General features: G+C 40.3%; 1 protein-coding gene across 1 annotated transcript; it reads left to right on the forward strand.

Annotated features, from left to right (window-relative positions):
* The first annotated feature begins 5,183 nt into the window (after positions 1–5,183).
* Positions 5,184–8,196, forward strand: LOC143539910 (thioredoxin-like 2, chloroplastic). The gene is made up of 4 exons (XM_077033099.1): positions 5,184–5,480; positions 6,596–6,778; positions 7,640–7,804; positions 7,890–8,196. The coding sequence occupies exons 1-4, from the start codon at positions 5,286–5,288 to the stop codon at positions 8,013–8,015; spliced, it is 669 nt and encodes a 222-aa protein (XP_076889214.1). The 5' UTR covers positions 5,184–5,285; the 3' UTR covers positions 8,016–8,196.
* Positions 8,197–19,345: the final 11,149 nt, after the last annotated feature.

Here is a 19,345-nt window from a genome sequence, read left to right on the forward strand (position 1 = left end):
CCATCCCTTAATGTTGAACTGAATACCATATTCGAAAGGTATTGTAAGACATGAAATACTATGTTTAGATATTTATTTATTTTGAATGGTATTTCGAGATTTATTTATTTTGAGCGGTAATCTGTTAGTGGGTAGCCTATATGTTCATACGGAAAAAACATTTAATTTCAATACTCTATGATTTTTGTTTTCTTTTTTGTGTTGGAACTTCTAGGTTAATTGTAACTTTCTTTTAGAATTGGTTTCAAATAATCCAAACTATGTTCGATTGGCAAAGATATGTCTCAGCTATTGAAATGGCAAAAAAAAATTCTAACTATGCATGTGGGTTCAAGGTTAACGAAAATTTAACAAGCCGTTCGTTTTTAGTGATGTGGCCCCTGATGTGTCTTTTAACCAACTGACGGGAACAGTGAGTTGTCATTAATTACAAATCATAGTAGTAGTAGTAATAAGAAGAATAACCGGTAATATTTGAAGCCAATTCACCTTTTTTTTATTAATTAAATGTTTACATAAATCAATTGTAAGGCCCCGTCACCGGTAACCCTACTTTCGTGTTGGATTTACTCATAAACACAGTTCTAAATATCAGAGTTAATTAAAACTTTACGCGGAATATAAAACTTTCATAAAACATTACATATCAATTCATAATCATGTCGTAAAACATTCCTTTTGTCTTTCCAAAATTAAAACATAACTTATAAAACATATCAGATCTTCAGATGCCAGGCTTTAGTCTTCTGCCATGTGCCCTCCACTCAAGCCAGCTGTCTCATCCTACTCACCTGCGTGCATACTAAAAGTCAGCTACGCTGAGTGAGTTCTAGTTAATCATACAATACCATACAATACCTTATTACATACATACGTACTTAACCTCATAACTTTCTTTTATACACACATAAGTACTCATACCTTCATTCTTACTTACATACTTTCTTTCTTACTTACATACTTTCTTTACATTCATAATCATACGTTTTAAAGAGCCTTTCGCCCTATAACCTCACAGATATTATAAGGGTCTGGTCCCTAACATCACAGATATTATAAGGGTCTGGTCCCTAACATCACAGATATTATGAAGGGTCTGGTCCCTATCCTCACAGATATTGTAAGGGTCTGGTCCCTAACATCACAGATATTATAAGGGTCTGGTCCCTAACATCACAGATATTATAAGGGTCTGGTCCCTTGCTTTCGAATATTAGTAGGGTTCAGTTCCTTCTTCGTTACCATACAACCATGCAACATACCTCGAGTATTATTAGGGCTTGGTACCCTTTTCGTAGCCATACAACCATACAACCGTCATTTCCTTCTTTTATTAACTTTATTACGTTCATACACATAAACATACATATCATACTTGCCATATTTATAACGTTACAACCTGACAGTACGTGCAATATCCGAAGATCGTTCACGAACCATCAAGCGATCATTCATACATATCACATATATCACATATGGCTTTATAACGTTACAACCTGACAGTACGTGCAATATCCGAAGATCGTTCACGAACCATCAAGCAATCATTCATACATATCACATATATCACATATGGCATACACTTATCACTTAGGATAAATGTATTAACAACACATCAAGTATGCACACAGCCCCGAAAACATAACAAGGAATGGGGCTAGAAACTCACCTGGATCCTGTTACGCTCGCCGTTGATCGTAATTCCTTTCTTTAACTGGGCTCGGCTAACTGTATAATATTTACACATATCAATTAACTACTACTACTCGTTTTGTATTTCTATCTATATATGACCCACAACGAACGGGGGTCCGGGGGCAGCGCCCCTGGCAGCGGGGTTCTAGGGGCGGCAGCCCCTAGCGGGGTCCAAGGGGCAGAGCCCCTGGCTGGGGTTAAGCTGCCAGGTCAGCTTGGAAAAATTTTATTTTCGATAGCTGCCTTAACACATTTTCCATTAGGTTTTTAATTTATTTTAAAAACGAACTTCACTTCAGGCGAAGTTAAACCTTAGGCGAACTTGGCTTCAGGCGAAGTTAAACCTTAGGCGAACTTGGCTTCAGGCGAAGTTAAACCTTAGGCGAACTTGGCTTCAGGCGAAGTTATACCTTAGGCGAACTTGGCTTCAGGCGAAGTTAAACCTTAGGCGAACTTGGCTTCAGGCGAAGTTATACCTTAGGCGAACTTGGCCGTAGGCGAAGTTATCCTTAGGCGAAGTTACGCTTGAAGGCGAAGTTACGCTTGAAGGCGAAGTTCATCAGGCGAACTTAATCTTGCAGGCGAAGTTATCGCGCTGCAGATCTGTTTGCCCATAAATCCTTCGTTTCTTAGCCAAATAACTCGATTTTGGTACCCACGGAATCGTATGATCGGCGCCTACAAATCCCAACCATCAAATCGGCCTAAAATCGACGTTTTAGGGGTCCGATTTGGGCAGTTTGGGTTTCGGGTTCGGTTAACCCATCAAATCCTAACCATTTTCAGTAATATAAGCTTTGGTGGATTTGTTCTTACCTTACCAACTCAGATCTATCAACAAAATCTCGGGTCTCGGCTTCGAATCTTGATCGGTTAGTATGTGTGTGTTTTGAGTGTGTGAAGAAAGAAGGTGGAAATGAAAGATTGGGTTTGGGATGGGATATTTATATCCCTCTAAGCCCACGGACCCGAGGCCCATTCTCATTTAACCCATCTTACGCAATCTAAGCCCAGCTCCCTCCTTACTCGACATTAAATAATTAACAACGTGAAATCACTAAACATAACTTTCTTTATTATAATTAAAATTTAGGATGTTACATCAATGCAAATTTTAATTAATCGGTAATATTTTATGTGGTATTAGTTTAGTTATGCTAAATTTTAATTTAATTTTAGTTATATAAATAATAATATTTTATTTGACACGAGAGAGAAGTGGTGAATTAATGATCATTTTCTTCGTATTGTGAAAGTGAGTGGAGTGGATATGATATAGTGATGAAATGACTTTTTAAAATGTGAAGCAAGGATGCATCCATACCATATAGTCTAATAAGCAAAATTATTTATCATGGCTTTTTGTTATTGATATTTTGGACATATGAAATTAAATTTGTTAAACCCGTGTTGTACATGGGTAGTGAACCTAGTATTTAGAATGTATAAATGAAAATAATTATCTCATTAAGAAATGGCATGCGTTTGATTAAAATCATGAAAATATATGACTAAGAAGATTAATCATATTTAACTTAAATTTATTATTTATGTATAAAACTCGAGTTTAAGTGGAAATAGCTACTTAATTGACATATGTATAAAATAGTTAACTAACATGTTTTTTGTATTTGAATGAATGTCAAGTTGAATATATAATTAAATGCATGTACTTAGACTAAAAAGTTGTGGGCTGGGTCATCGGATTGGGTTCATGATATAAAAACCCAACAAAAACCAGCAACCATATTCAACATTGGATGGGCCATAAGGTCCATTATAAGTATCTAATTAGGGATGGCAAAAATCCCCGAATCCGACGGGGAAACCCGAAAACCGGCTTATTTCGGGTCGGGTCGGGTTTTGTTTTTTCGGTTTCGGGTCGGGTTTCGGAGATTGTATCGGGGATTGTTTCGGGTTCGGGTTCGGGTTCGGGTTCGGGTACCCCCGCCCCGACCCGCCCCGATATAATATATAAATATAAATATAAATAATATATATATATATATATATATATATATATATATATATATAAAAACCTACATCCAGACATCTTAATTCTTACATGTTAATTTTGACTAAAATAGCTTGAGGTCAACCAAATCCAACACCAATGGTGAAGCGATAACTTGCACCGCCGCAATCCAAGCACCGCCACACCACCTTGCGTCACTGCCTCCACACCACCTTGTGTCGCCGCCTCCACCCGCCATCGCACCAGCTAGCACCGATACCGCACATCCACCACTGGTTGTTGCCGCTGCTACATAATCAATATGTAAGTTTTGTGATGGATTCTTGAACAGTTGACCATAGACTTCATAAGCATATTACTAAGGTTTTGGTCAAAATTACCCAGAATAGTCAATTTCGGGTCGGGTCGGATCGGTTTCGGGTTTTCGGGTTCGGGGACGGGGCGGGTCGGGGGGGTACAAAAAACCAAACGGGGAATCCCCGAATTAAACCCGACGGGTAATGGGGCGGGTACGGGGATGGTTTTTGGTTTCGGGTTCGGGTTCGGGTTAAGCAAAACCCGCCCCAAACCCGCCCCGTTGCCATTCCTATATCTAATCGAGTTATTTGAACTTCTTTTCGAATTCGGGTTAAAACACTAAAAAGAATAGAGTAACCCGTATTGTAAATTATTATTATTATAGGTAAAGAAGAAAAAAAATATTCTATATACAACTCAAATCGAAAATAAAAGTTCAACCTATAAACTCGAACTGAATGCTATTTCCATTCGAAAATGAAATTATTTCGGACTTAGATTGAATTTAGTGTTTTTTGAGTCCGATTTGAACACCCTCAACGAAACTTGTTTGTTTCATGAAGTATAACCATTGTATTTGATTAAGAGGTTAAACCGAATCAAACCAAACCATGCACACGATACTTAAAGTGACAAGTTTGCCGGATAAAATATAAATAAAATGTGATCATGTTGGTGTTAAATGATGCTAATTCTTGTATTCAAAATAAAAAACGGTGTCATCGGAAAAGATAAAAGTCTTTAAACACTTGGGTTTAAGAATGAGCGGTTTTGTGTTCAAGTCCCACATATGACAAGGATTAAAAGAAATTCGTAGCTCAAAAAAAGTGATAAAAATCAGTGAATTTATTAATTCAAGAGAGGAGAAGAAATAAAGTCGATCATCCCATTCGACTCGATTCAAAAATGCGAGAACCAACTGATCCCATTTTCTCCGAATATAACAATTGAAACCTCCAGATATTTTATTCACTTTGCTTATTTCGATAATCCTCAATATTTTAGAAAGAGCTTGGGACTTACTAAATATAATAAAATAAATCAGTTAACCAAACTGAAATCGATTATGTAGAAACCGGTATGGAACCGATTGACAATCTCTAAATTTAAACATTTATTATTCAAGTTACCTAGTGTTTTTACTATTAGTTATTAACAAGTCCAAGTAGTTATTTAGTTACTTTTTGGTACATTCTGGTTCACATAATATCTTCTTTCTTCAACACTTTCTGCTGCAGTCTTAATCAGTCTTCCAAAAACCCCCAAATCAATAAACCTAAATTTAAATTCCTTCAATTTTCCAGTGTCTGTGTGTTTAATGGCAGCTGCTATAGTTCGATTGCTATCGTTTAATTCATCCTTATTATCAACCTCATCATTCAATCCGCTTCAATTTCACTGCAAAACCAACACCACCAAGAAGCTGCTGTATGTTCCTCCTCCAGCTGCTACTGATTCTTCTGATTTCATCGTCAATTCCAGATCTCAAAGGAAGCTATCGCTTCAATTCAAGGTAAGTTTCGGTGGTAATTTAGGATTTTAGGGTTTAACTTACTACTTGTCTCATTGCCTGTTGCTGCTTATCTGTTAGTTTTCCACTGCTACTGAGAAAATTGGGGCAATGTTTTAAAATCTGGTTTTAACTCATACCGGATTAGGCAAATATGCCGGGAGGTTCAACCGGCTGAATAATTTACATTGAAATTTCATATAAATACAGCTTCAACTCAAAAAATAACCCAAAAGTCTATGATTCCTTATTAATATATAATCCACAAGTTAATCCATAATTAAAAAATAATACAAAAGCACTCGATTTTCATAAAATAATCCAAAAGTTTACTCGTTTCAATGCTAATCACTAGGTTAAAAGTAATATGGGCCACAAAATATCAAAATTTCTTGGGCTTAAATCCGGTATCTTAGAAAAAATCGCCGGTTCGATGTTCTAACAAACCACCCAAAAATACCGGGCTCAAAATACCGGTTTGATATGCGAAACCAGGTATTACAGGTTGTTGGTACGAACCAGTTTTTAAAACACTGAAAATTGCCAAAAGTTGTTAATACATAAATACATGATCCTTAGCGTATTTGACACAAAACGATTCATTAATACTTACTTAGCATACTTTCTATTCATTCTTCCAAATTCCAGAGGTTAAGGCCTAAGGTGCTGCGTCGTTGGAAATTAGGGCAGGGGTAGTACAGCGTATACTGTTTAGGAGGTTGGAAGCATATTAATGTTTCCACCTGTTAAACAGGTTATTAACGATGTTTAACCTGTATAAGACATGAAACCTTTTAAGCTCAAACCCAAACCTGTTAATATTCATGCCGTGTTGTTTCATGTTAGCATATCCATGTCAGAAATTGTCAGCCCTAGTTGAGATCTTCATTTACCAAATTAGTGTTTGATTTAGGAAAACTTATAACAATGTGACTTCATCTGAATTGTAATTATTGCAGTATTGATATATGTTTTGAATGCTTATGAAATAAATGATTTGAAATACGCAATCTCAGACTGCTTACTGAAAACAACTTGTGTCGCCCTGACAGGCGAACGTGAAGAAATAAGCATGAACACTTTGATTTAACTGTATGCTTATTTGATGCTTCTTTCAGATACAAGCAACAATTACTGAAACTGAACAACCAAAATGGTGGGAGAAAAGTGCAGGACCAAATATGATTGATATACATTCGACACAGGAGTTTCTGAACGCATTAAGTGAGGCTGGAGATAAATTAGTGATTGTTGAATTTTATGGGACTTGGTGTGCCTCCTGTCGTGCTTTATTCCCAAAGGTAAGTTTTGTTATTGTATGATGTTATATATATTTATGATTGGTGATTGATTTATTCTGTTTTACTATTTTGACATTTAACGTCAGCCTGATTAACTTGTATCTTCAAATTTAATATTAAGTGGTTATTTTTTCTTGGATTAGTTGATATTCATGATAAAACGAGAGAAAAAAACACGTTTCTTTTGGATTTCTAGCATTAGCCTTAACTGATGAAATTTTACTGGATCCATATAATTATAATTCTTAATTGATATTTTACTGCACCACACATAGAAAGTAAGAAGACAAGATAACAAAAGCTACTTGCAATTTGTCCCAAAGTCTTACTCATAACTTGTGTAGCAAGAACTAAAAGGAAGTTGATTAGTACTAGGAAACCAATTACATGATAAAAACGAATCTTAACTTATTAAATTAGCTGTCTCCCTGTACTATTTAGCCGGTCGATATTCTATACATTTACAAAAAGTAATAAAATTTTATTAAGGGTGTTAAGTGCGCATTTCTACGCATTTATTGCAAGTTGAAGATTAAAAATTAGATAATCATTTGGTTAATTTGGTCGTTGTTAGGTAAATTTGCATTTATCTCGATAATCAGTTTTATTGAATAAATGAAATGAAGTTATGCTCTGACAGTTATAACATTGTCTTCTTGTTCATTTATTTAGAACATATATGAAATTAAAACTTTTAGAAGGATATATAGAAATTAATCCAAAACTATGTGATGTAAAATTTTGAACTTTATAAGACACCGAAAGCAAATTCTTTGGATCTTAAATGAGAATATGAGATCAAGCAATCATGGTTCGTTTTATTGATGTTGTTTGTCTTTTGTCTTTGACAAATACTTTCAGCTTTGCAAGACGGCTCAAGAACACCCTGAAATCGTGTTTTTGAAAGTCAACTTTGATGAGAATAAACCAATGTGCAAGAACTTGAATGTGAAAGTCCTTCCTTATTTCCATTTCTATCGTGGTGCTGATGGTCAACTAGAATCCTTTTCTTGTTCACTTGCTAAAGTACGTAAATCTTTACCCGTTCATCTTATTAAGCGTTATACGTCTTTTTATCAGGGTTATAAACACACCTGTTCAACCATTGCAGTTTCAGAAAATTAAGGATGCAATCGAAACACACAACACGGATCGATGCAGCATTGGCCCAAACAAAGGTGTTGGAGATGTAAACCTCGAAACTGTGTCGGCTCCAAAGGCCAAACAGCCAGAATAACCATCATCTTAGAATGACAGAGAAAAAACTCATTGATTCTATGCATTTTATATATATAGTGTTAAATGTTAATGTTCATGAAAAAGTGAAAGCTGATATTTAATATACATTTGTATTTTTGGTATATATCTTTATATTTCTATACAATTTAAGTGAGGTAATGGCAGGCAGCTTTATTTAATCCATTGTTTTTTTTTCCTAATCATGATCACTTTGTATGTTTGTGTTGTACAAGTCTTACACAGCAAGTAATAAATCTTAAAAACTATACAAGTTTCACATAAAAATACTATCAAACAACCAATATACCAAGCTGCCTTAATGCCTTATCGTGGATTATCGTGTTAGCTACCTGAGGCTGGTACTTAAATCAGATTTTAACTAGCCAAACCAGTATACAAGTTACCAGACACGAGTTGATTGTCCATCCCTATTCTCTAGTCATATGGAACAAACAAATTCAAAATGTTTATTTAATATGTTTTTAGTTTTGTACCCACAGAAATGGTTAGTTTAAATAACCAATTTCATACAAGTATCTACTTAGAGGTGCACAAAAAACCCATACCCGGAACCGGACTTGAAAAAAATATCCGGAACCGGTTTTTTTATACCCGGGTATTCTATACCCGAAACCGGAACCGACCCTACCCGTAGGGTATGGATAGGGTATGCATTTTGAGATCGATACCCGTACCCGATTTATACCCTAAGTACGCGGACCCGGTCATACCCCATACCCATACCCGGTTATACCTGATACCCGATACCAATTTTCTAATACCCGAAATAATACATGAGTTTTAATAGTATATTTTTATGTTTACTTCATAACTTTTATGTTAAAGTTTTTGTAAAATGCATAATACTAAGTAAATAATTTGTAATTAAGTGGATTTATGGTTTTTGTAATATATTTTAGTTATTTTTATAAATTACAAAGCAAATTTAATTTTTAAACAATATAAAAATGTATAAAAAATTACAAATTCAAAACCGGGTTTTAATACCCGGTCGTACCCGGTTCCAATACCCAAACCTGATCATACCCTACCCGGCTACATAGGGTTGAATTTTTCTCCTCAATACCCTACCGAACCCTACCCGATTTCTCTCAATACCCGAACTCGGGTATTAGAAAAAACCCGATTTGTGCACCTCTATATCTACTTACTACTAGATGACAATAAATGGATCAAGTTGTATATGGGCTGGCCATATATACTTTGGGTTTAAATCAAGTGATGAGTTGACTTGTTTGGACAACTTTTAATGTGTTCTGACTTAGGCCGAAATACAAGGGGCATGGACATATATTTGTGAATTTCATTCTTTACTTTCCGGTATCTTGACTCCCGGAGTTTGGCCGCTCTTATTGCTTCACCTTGTAGTTGAACTATGTTAGCACGTTTAAACCTAAATTTGCATTCTGGTTCGTGAGACAAGATAACGCTACACTTGTACGATTTTCTCCCGAGTTTATTCGGGTGGCAAGAATGGTTAAAGGAAGAATTATGTAGTTTGGATATTAATTTCTTGGGGTTTGCCATGAAGAATTAAAGAAGTGTTCTTGGGTTAACTTCTTGATGATGATCACTTACTGTTTTGCGAAATTGAAGAATTAAAGGAGGTTCTTGGGTTTCGAGAAGATGATGATTCTTGGGGTAGTCTAATTAGGGTTTTGGGAAACAAAATGCATGTAGATGTAGGTGGGTTTTGTATTAAACCCAGGTTATGATTCTTGAATGATCAGTAGCAGAGTGTAGGTTTAGGGTACGTACGTGAATTTGAACTAGACTGCCGTTAATGAGTATGTATATATGAATCCAACTTATATATAACAATTGATTAATTTTTTTAAAATTTCAAAAACTCTTACCGTACGTGCCAACTAATAGGTAATGACTCTTTATATATGTTTATGTATGTCAACTAAATTAAATTATTTACAACATAAACTAATTCAAAATTAATACAGTAATAAAATTACACACTAGACGCAGGGCGGATGAAGATGAAGGATGGCAAAACGCTGAAAAGGAGACAACCAATTCACTAATGAAAAGCAGATTGATACCAGTCATATCACGACGTTCTACGTCTCAAATCTATTGAAGGATAATCAAAATAGGCATTTGCGACGGTCTTTTCGGTTGCAAAAAGGTCGCAATTGCTTTGTTGCGGTCATTTTGCAACTGAAAATGCTGTCGAAAACACTAGCCGCAATTGCTCTGTTATATCTGCAACTACGTTTTGTTTTAGTCGTAATTTTTTGAAAATATACATATATATACAAAATATTATTAGAATACACAAACAAATATTTACAATAGATGCAAACACAAATCTAACTAAAAATTTCTATCAAAGATGTTCAATATCCACAAAATGTTATTCGAGTTATATAAACAAATAAAAAATGTTATTCTAGAGTACACAATGTAAAAACCACACCTAATATACTTCTGAATATCAGCCCATTACACACTTCTGTGTCCATCTACAAGCACTACATTATCACACATGAAGCCAAACCTATTCACTCTAATGAGGGGTTTCAAATATAACACGAATATAGATCAAACCTTCGAGAATGTCATTGTTCCTCAAGATCATATCTAAACATATGCTACCAATGTTGTTGATGTTTGGATGGAAAACCTTGCGCCCCTATTTGCAACCTGAATATTCTTAATCCTTTAGCATAAAACAGAATTTGACAAGATTATTGAATTTAATACCTTTAAATAGAGAAATGGTTGCAGGTGTGACCCTTAGATCAGGTGGATCATCTATCTTGATGGTGGGCCCATTTGACGAAGCAGGATTGTTGTCAATTATGACAACCGTCAAGTGTTTTGCAATGTCGACACACTTGCCTTCTTGTTGCAATCAACCTACACAAACAACAAATTATTAATTTAAACATCATACCAATGGAATCAAATTCAGATCAAATTTAGTAATTAGCATGTTTAAGTTGTTAATTTTAGCTTTAAATCTGTGAAGTATTACACATCCACTTTTAATTGGTGTACCACGCCATTACTAACCAAACAGTGCTGCCTAAATTTCAGACCTAATCAATCTAAGAGATAACATTTAGTCTAATATCATATCAATAACACTATGAAAGTTATTACTGCAACATAGAACAACAGAATCTGATATTCATATAAACAGCTTTTAAAGATAGGAATTTGTAATGAATTTACTTGTACAGCAACTTCTAAACATCTTATTCAAATCAGATTATGATAGAAGCCGGATTCGAGATCGGCGGTCTCCCAAAATATGACCCTTTGAGTGGGTTAGACTCCAAGAAACATTAGAGAGAAAGAGACAATAAAACTTTGCTAATTTTCTTCTTAATTCATTCATAAACTTGGAATGCCTTTTATAGGCTTACAATTGAAAGTAATTGAACGAAATAAAAGGTAACATGACCATGAACTAGACCACTAACTAAGATAACTTCCCACTAACCTATAGTAAACAAACAAGTAATGAAACTAATAAGAAATTAATAAGTTGCATGGTGAACATGGGATGACAAGGGTCTTGCACGTATCAATACTCCCGCCCTAAAAAACGGCCTTGTCCTCAAGGCCGAGACTGGTTGCTGCCATGGTGGGCGCCACGCGTGTCTTCCTAGAGCGTTCGGTTTAGTCTTGATGGGCTGAAACTGTTGGTTCCAAGGTGGTCGGCAATATATTCTCACAGCTACAATCGGAGCAGTCTCAATGTGGCGCCATGGTGGTCGCCATTCGAGTCGGACAACCACATGATAGAAGCCGATTCGAGATGGCTAATCTCCCAAATGATAGACCCTCTGAGCGGGTTAGACTCCAAAGAAATAAGATAAGGAACTAGACAATTTTCTTCTTAATATTCTGCTTAATATCAAATAAACAATAAGGCCTTATATAGGCTTACAATTAACCTGAAGAAAAGAACGTGAATATGCAAAACTAATAGAACATGGCCCTCATGCAACTAACCCACTACATGCACTACTTAAAAAGAAAACATGCAATCAAATAGAAATGATAAATTAAACGTGGCTAGATGAATTGAACATGGGTAATTAATTTGTTAGCACGTATCAGATTATCTTTAACCTAACTGAGGCAATCATAGGTTTAAGATGAACTAGATTATGAAACAAGAAAACAAGATCAAAAGCTTGCCATCTTGCCATCAAAAGACAGTCAACTATTCATATGTAAAAAGATGAGTTCAAACAAAGGTATACATTATAAACAATCAAGAACTTGAACTTATAACAACAGAGCAAAATATGAGCATAATTTAAGATACTTGTTGAAAAACATGTGGCCATGGTATGAGAAGTCAGAGGAGCATGAGTGCATGACATTTTGCAACAAGAGCATTACACCCTCGAGATAACATCAAAAAGTTAATGTATTAATATTTATAGAATTCCTAATGTCAGTAGACAATGATTGATTAGTGAGATACAAAGACAGCTACAAACCAAATCTCATTGATTATTGATCTTTGAGTCTGATTTCTGACCTCTGTAGTTAAAACCAGTTAGGTCGAAAAGATGAGCTCAATTTCAAATCATCAATTAGAGGCAATAATATATCATATCCTCTTTCATTTGTTTTAATTAACTAATGAAGAAACACTAGGTGACCCCGGCAGACTACGGATAATCTGGGTGTTAAACAGATGTTTCCCACGAGGGTTAGGTCCGGCAAAGATGGTTATTCTTCTGATGACCTGCAAAACAGACACCGTGAGCTCGTCACTGAGAAGGGGGGGTACCTCCTTGTGACCACCCTCCGGCGTGAGAATCAGACTAGATTGCTCTGAATATAAGTGTATAATAAGAGAAATAGCTCGAGCAGATAAGATATAAGATAATCATACCGTTCCAAGGTGTTGGAGTATTTATAGCCGAAGGTAGGTGTCCAAGAAGGTACAGCCAGCTGTATAATATTCCTTTTCTACCAACTGTGGGCTACGCACGTGCCATGCTAGTGGTTGGTGGGTAGGTAGCGGCTGATAGTGACATGGCCGGCTGTGTACTATTCCTTTTCCACCAACTGCAGGCTATGTACGTGCCACGACAAGGGTTGGTGAGTAGGCAGCGGCTGATAGTGACATTAAGTACTAGAGCGTGCTGCTCGTCGTACTGTTGTCAGTGAGCTGTCGCTGCTTTGGTCAGATCTTTTGTCCATACCTTGGCAGGTATAGTACAAAAGATCCTCCAGGAGCGTACGGACTGGCTCATTTGGGTGGGAGTATTCCCGGCTTGCTCATTCCTTCTTCAGGTGACAACTGAATTATTTAAGAGTTAGTGCCTTGTGCGTGTAGCCTTGCTATTAGTGCGGGTAGCCTTCCCTGATGGCTAGTATCCGCAGCTGCGGGAACAGGCGGGGTACGTCACCATTGGGAGGCTTTTCTTGCGGGAACAGCTTGCGTACTGCGCGTAAGGTCATCATCTCTCTGAGCGTGGTGGGTCCTGCGAATCCAGTTGGTCTTTGCGCAGACGTCCCTCTAAGGAGTCTTGCGGGTCCAACTGCGCAGACGTCCCTCTTTGAGGTGAGTCTTGCGGGTCCAACTGGGCTCTGCTGGGACCTACCTCTTCAAGTCCCCCCAGTCCAATGTTCTTCTCATGAATTGTTAATGAGGTGAACTTTTGGACTTAAGCAAGGGGTTTTGAAAAGGGTTTAGTTTTAAGGTTCTCCGCGGGGATTCTTCCCACGGGTTTCCTAATGTCACGTGCAGAAATTCCCGACTTTTCTGCTTGATCTTTGGGTATGATGCGGGTAGGTGTGTAACATCCTCGCAAGTCAGGAGCGTTGAGTTTCACTTGTGTAGATTCTCCACGGGGTTTTGGTAGTTTTAGACATAGTGATCAATTATGTTAAACAACCAATTCCATCTTGGAGCTTCAAACAATCTAGTTCTCAACGTTCCCGCTCTGCGGGGATGTTATTTCCCTTTCCACAAGCATGGCCCAGAAGATCCTTCTTGGTTTCAATTCCCTGCGAGTGCTAAGTATGTGAAGGGTTTCGCCTTGACACTGTACCCGCACTCGTCTTATAGTTACTTTACTTCCAAGGTATTCTTGTCTTCAATTCCCTGCGGGTGCTAGGTATGTGAAGGGTTTTGCCTTGACACTGTACCCGCACTCGTCTTATAGTTACTTGGTTACCAAGGTATTCTTGGCTTCAATTCCCTGCGGGTGCTAGGTATGTGAAGGGTTTCACCTTGACACTGTACCCGCACTCGTCTTATAGTTACTTGGTTGCCAAGGTAAGGGGGTATATTCCCTCTTATTTTTGAATCTTTGAATCTTTTTGAAATTCGAATAGTTGGTGAAAGGATAAGAGCAGTCCAAACTGTTGAAGGGACGTTAGTGTCGTCCGACGGTTTCGTCTGACAGTTTCAGGACGTGCAGGAAGTTATGGCGACGTGACAGTATATGGTCATTCCAGACGTTTTTTCAGGCGCGTGGACGCGAAGTTTACGGCTCGCGTCCTGTCGACAGCTATTGTCAGCTTGCTTTTTCCACGTGTCATAGTTTCATTGCACCTGCGCTTTTCCCTCTCTCCCGCATTAAATTCATCGCATTCATTGCGATGAGTATATAAAGGGAGGAGAGGATGCATCTCAACTCACAGTTTCACTTCTTCTTCTAAGCGATTTCCGGCGAATACTCTAACTTTTGTCGAGCATTCTCCTGAAATCGTTCCTCTTTCCATCCTCCAAAACATGTCTTCCATTCGTGATCCTGAGGCTACTGCCGAGGAGTCCGACGTATACCCTAAGAACCCGATGTCCGCGTCTGATAAGGACGATAAAAGTACCGCTGGCGAGTGCCAGTGTGCTCTTTCCGTCGACCTGTACCAGTACATTGTCAGGAAGTTCATGCTCGAGCCTTTCGAGCCTGAGTTTCCTGAGCCTCACCAGACGGTGTACGATGCCCCCAAGGGAAAGATAGGGGTGTATGCTGCATTCTTCATCTATGGGAATCTCAGGTTCCCATTGACGAAGTTTGTGTACCGTGTTTTAGAGAGACACGATGTACATTTGACGGAGGTGCACCCGATGGCGATCGCAAAGGTTCGCCACTTTGAATGGGTGTGCCACATTCTGGGCGTTGAGCCTCGCGTCGACCGCCTGATGACCTTCTATTCCTGGAGGTGCATCCAGGGCTGGTACACCTTGATCACTTGGATCAAGGGTTTGAAGATCTGTGCTACCGAGTGCAGTCTTCGGTCTTGGAAGCGGAAGTTCTTCTATATCTCTGCCCGTGTCGTCCATATTGCGATGACATTCAAGAACGGGAGAGCACTCCCGAACCTTCACGCCTCCAACTACCAGGAGGCGGAATGGTTTACCAAGATCTCCCGGATCCAGACTCCGGTTTACCGCTTTTCGGAGTCTGGGATGGTGATGCTCGGGATGAGCCGGGTATGGAAGGATGCTAGGGCAGAGGCGCCACATATTCCCATCGTCCTCGAATACGGTTTGAACTCTATCCCTTACGGTATGCTTCATATATTTTTGCTGATTTAGGGTTTTTCTTCTAACTGTTTCTGTTTATTTTCAGAGGGGAACAACTTGCAGTCGCTTCTGCAGTCGTGTGAGAGCGGTGGTCCCGCTCGGCTGGGTATTCGTGCTCTCGACGAGAACGAGTTGCCCATTTTGGAGCAAACGGCGGATAGGTTCGTGGAGGTCTACCCGCCGGGCCACGAGATTCTGAGCGCCACGCGGCCAGGTAAGGGATTATTTAACCCTCGCCCTCTCAATGCTCAAACCTCTGCTGGAATTCCTCTAATTTTGTCCTCTTCTGATGAAGAATCCGCAGATGTTCCTTTCTTCGCGAGGAAGAAGGCTGCTGGCGGGAAGGGCAAGGCGAAGGTTGCCTCCACTGCCGATCAGGGGAACCCGTCTGACTCGGAGACCGAAAGCGAGGAGGCGGCGGGGAACCCTGGTGGTGGTGAGACCACTGTTCCGGAGGTTGAGACAGCTGTCACCTCCGGGCAGCCCAGTGCGAAGACGAAGACCGGCGTAAAGAGGCCGGCTCCATCGGGTTCGTCCCCGCCTGTCAGAACCTTCAAGCTCAAGAAAACTCGTAAGTATAAATTAATCTTACCCGCAATTCTTTCCGCCATTGTTTTTAATATTGTCTTCGTGCAGGCGTGGATGCAACCGCATTCCAGAGTGGAGCGGGAAGGAGCATCTCTGGACCCATGACGGTAGGTTTGGTCAACCTACCCGAGGCGATGACCCAGGCGGCTGCGCCTGTTTCAAGTGTTGGTTCAGTTGCTCACCCGGTTGAGGCAACTGTTCCAATTGTAACGTCATCTCCGCCGGCTGTCAGTGCCATCTTCACTGCATCCTTCACTGAGCCGGCGGTGATTTTTTCTGCGGGTTCCTCCACAGCGGCGGCCACGGTTGTGAGTTCACCTCCAATGAGTTCACCACCGATGGTCTCTACCGCGGCGGCTTCAACCGTGCCTCCGGCACCGGCGACTACCTCGTCCCCGGCCGGTTCATCAGGTATGTTTTGGGCTTCTAGCCAATCTCTGCCTCCTTCCCATCTGCCTGACCTCTTGGATGGATATCCGTTAGGTTCGGGTGATGGGTTTGGCGGCTACCGGCCTGTTGTCGACCCTACAGGTGCGTAGGGTTATTTTGGCCTTTTTTTTATATCATCTTTTCCTAACTGCTTTTTGTTTTTGCAGTGTCGGATTCCAATGAGGTGTATGTTCCACGGTGGAACATCCGCTGGGGAACAACCTTTCGGACGGCTGTGGACTGCGTCGAGTGGGCGCGTCACGCAGCCCCAAGTGGTGCGTTGGGGGAGGCCATGTCTAACTACCAGGAGGGTAGGCTGACGAATGAGCTTCGGATTCTCCTTGCCCGGATGCAGCCGCGCGTCGAGTTGCTTTGTCGTGAAAACGACAAGTTAAAGGCGGCGCGTATCCAAGAAGTGGCTCAGGCGCGGGCTATCCGGGAGGAGAACAGGAGACTTTCCGCCATTGCTGCGGAGAAGGAAAAGGCCTTCAAGGCCCTCGAGGTTGAAGTTCAGGCCCGGCTCGAGGCCCGTTCCAAGGCTACTCAAGCTGTTAACGAACAGCTTAGGTTGGCTAAGGAAACTGCGCGGAACGCGACCGAGAGGGCCACCAAGGCTGAAGCCATTGCTGAGCCTCTGCGCGCCGAGAATGAGGAGCTTAAAGCCAAACTAGAGAGGCTTCAGTGGGCTCATGATGCCTTGGCCATGGAAGACGCCAAGAAGCTCCAAGAGATCTTGGATCAGAGGGGTATGCTTGACCACACTGAGCGTAAGCTGAAGGGCGTTGATGAGGCTGCTGCTAAGGAAGTGTTGCTTGCCAACCTTAACAAAAATGAAGCCGAACGCGCCCGTGACCAAGCTCAAGCTGCCCTCCAGGAGGCTCTGATTACCAAGGAATGGCTTCTACGAGAAGCTTTGTCGCAGGTATGCGTAGCTTCATAATGTCTTTACGCTTTTCTTTGTACTTAGAAAAGTTTGATACTTATATTTTTTTTTGTAGGTTGTGCATCGGATCTTCACGAACACATCTTATGACGATGCCATGAGCGCAGCCCTCAACGCTTCCCATGAGGATGGGGAAAAGGCTAGTTTCCTGCTTGGTCTGGGGTTTGTTGAGAAGGGCATCCCGCCTTCCAACTTCCCTCTTTATGATGTGGACACTGAAGCTGCTTATGACCAAGCAGTGAACCAGTATGCTGCCTTCCCGTATCCGGTGGTGGAGAAGGTGAACGAAATTGCTGCCGCTGATGATGGGCTAACTGTTCTCAAGACTTTCCTTGAACCGCCACAGCCAACTGATGGTGCGGGTACAAGTGGGTTTGGAGGGAGTGGTCCTGAAGTTTGAACCTTGAGATCCCTTCCCACCGTTAGGATAGATTTACATTTCTGTAGGCGGGTAGATGCCCGGCCATTCTTGTAATGTTTGAATTTTTGTGAAATATAAATGTTTGTGCGGGTAGGACCGTCACTTTCACTGGATGACTTGCTTTATAAACGTTATATGACTTGCTCATGCATACTATAGTTTAATTTGGCATTTGTTTTGCCTCATAAACAATATATGATTCGCTCATGCATACTTTAGTTTTAGTTAGCAATTTTTCAAGTGTTTTGAATAAGTTAACCTTTCGACGCGTGGTTGTTAATAGGTTAGTGTTCAGTTTCCTCTATCATGATTGTGCGGGTAGGACCGTCACTTTCATTTTGTGAGATGACCAATCTTCACCTATAACTGACCTGCGTGAAGGTTTTCCTCATCTTTCCCTTAGAAATTTTTGCCGTTTTTTATGTTTATGCGGGTTTTGCCGCCGTCTACACGCAACGACTTCCCCACTTATTTATGCGGTGAATACCGGCATATCAGTGGTTTGAATAAGTTAACCTTTCGACGCGCGGTTGTCAATAGGTTACTGTTCAGTTTCCTCTATCATGATTGTGCGGGTAGGACCGTCACTTTCATTTAGTGGGATGACCAAACTTCACCTATAACTGACCTGCGTGAAGGTGTTCCTCATCTTTCCCTTAGAAATTTTTGCCGTTTTTTGTGTTTATGCGGGTTTTGCCGCCGTCCACACGCAACGACTTCTTTCCATATTTATGCGGTGAATACCGGCATATCCGTCTGGAAAGTTTAAGTATAAATGTAAAACCATCAGCGTCAATGTGATAAGGAGAATCATTTCCATTAGAAGTGGCTCTAGGCCTTTTCTTTACAAGTTTGGAATTGATCTACATGTAGCCTGCGTAATTGAGCTCCCTTCCATGCTCTTGGGATGGGGGTGTCATCGAGCCTTTCGAGCCGATATGCACCTGGTTCGGAATCTCGTTGCTTACGCAGTATGTAGTCTCAAACACTGAAGCTGCAGTTTCATTCGTGTTTTCCCCAACTGGGGTTCTACACGCATTAGCCTGCTTAGTGTCCATTACGCCACGAGGTGTGTGAGTTTCCCATCTCTGACAAATGCTTCGACGACGTCCTTCAAGTCTACGCATTCCTCCGTAGTGTGACCTTTCGTCCCGTGGAAGTCACAGGACTTGCTCTGATCAGCGTTGTGACGCTGTCGGATTATTGGAGCCTTTGGCCATGGGAGCCTCTCGGTGGCAAATATTTCGGTGACGCTTTTGGTGAGTGGCGTCCATCTGGAGTTCCGGTTCGACGACTGCATGTTATCCTTTCCGCCTAACCGAGGGTGCGAGCCGGATGAGGTGTCAAAGTTTACCCTCGACTGCCAAATGCCTAGCTTCCTCTTTTTGTTTAGTTGGGCGGTAA

Source organism: Bidens hawaiensis, unplaced genomic scaffold (assembly GCF_021521415.1).
Source record: "Bidens hawaiensis isolate Kalapana, Puna unplaced genomic scaffold, B.hawaiensis_p1.1 tig00012085_1, whole genome shotgun sequence".
NCBI lineage: Eukaryota > Viridiplantae > Streptophyta > Magnoliopsida > Asterales > Asteraceae > Bidens > Bidens hawaiensis.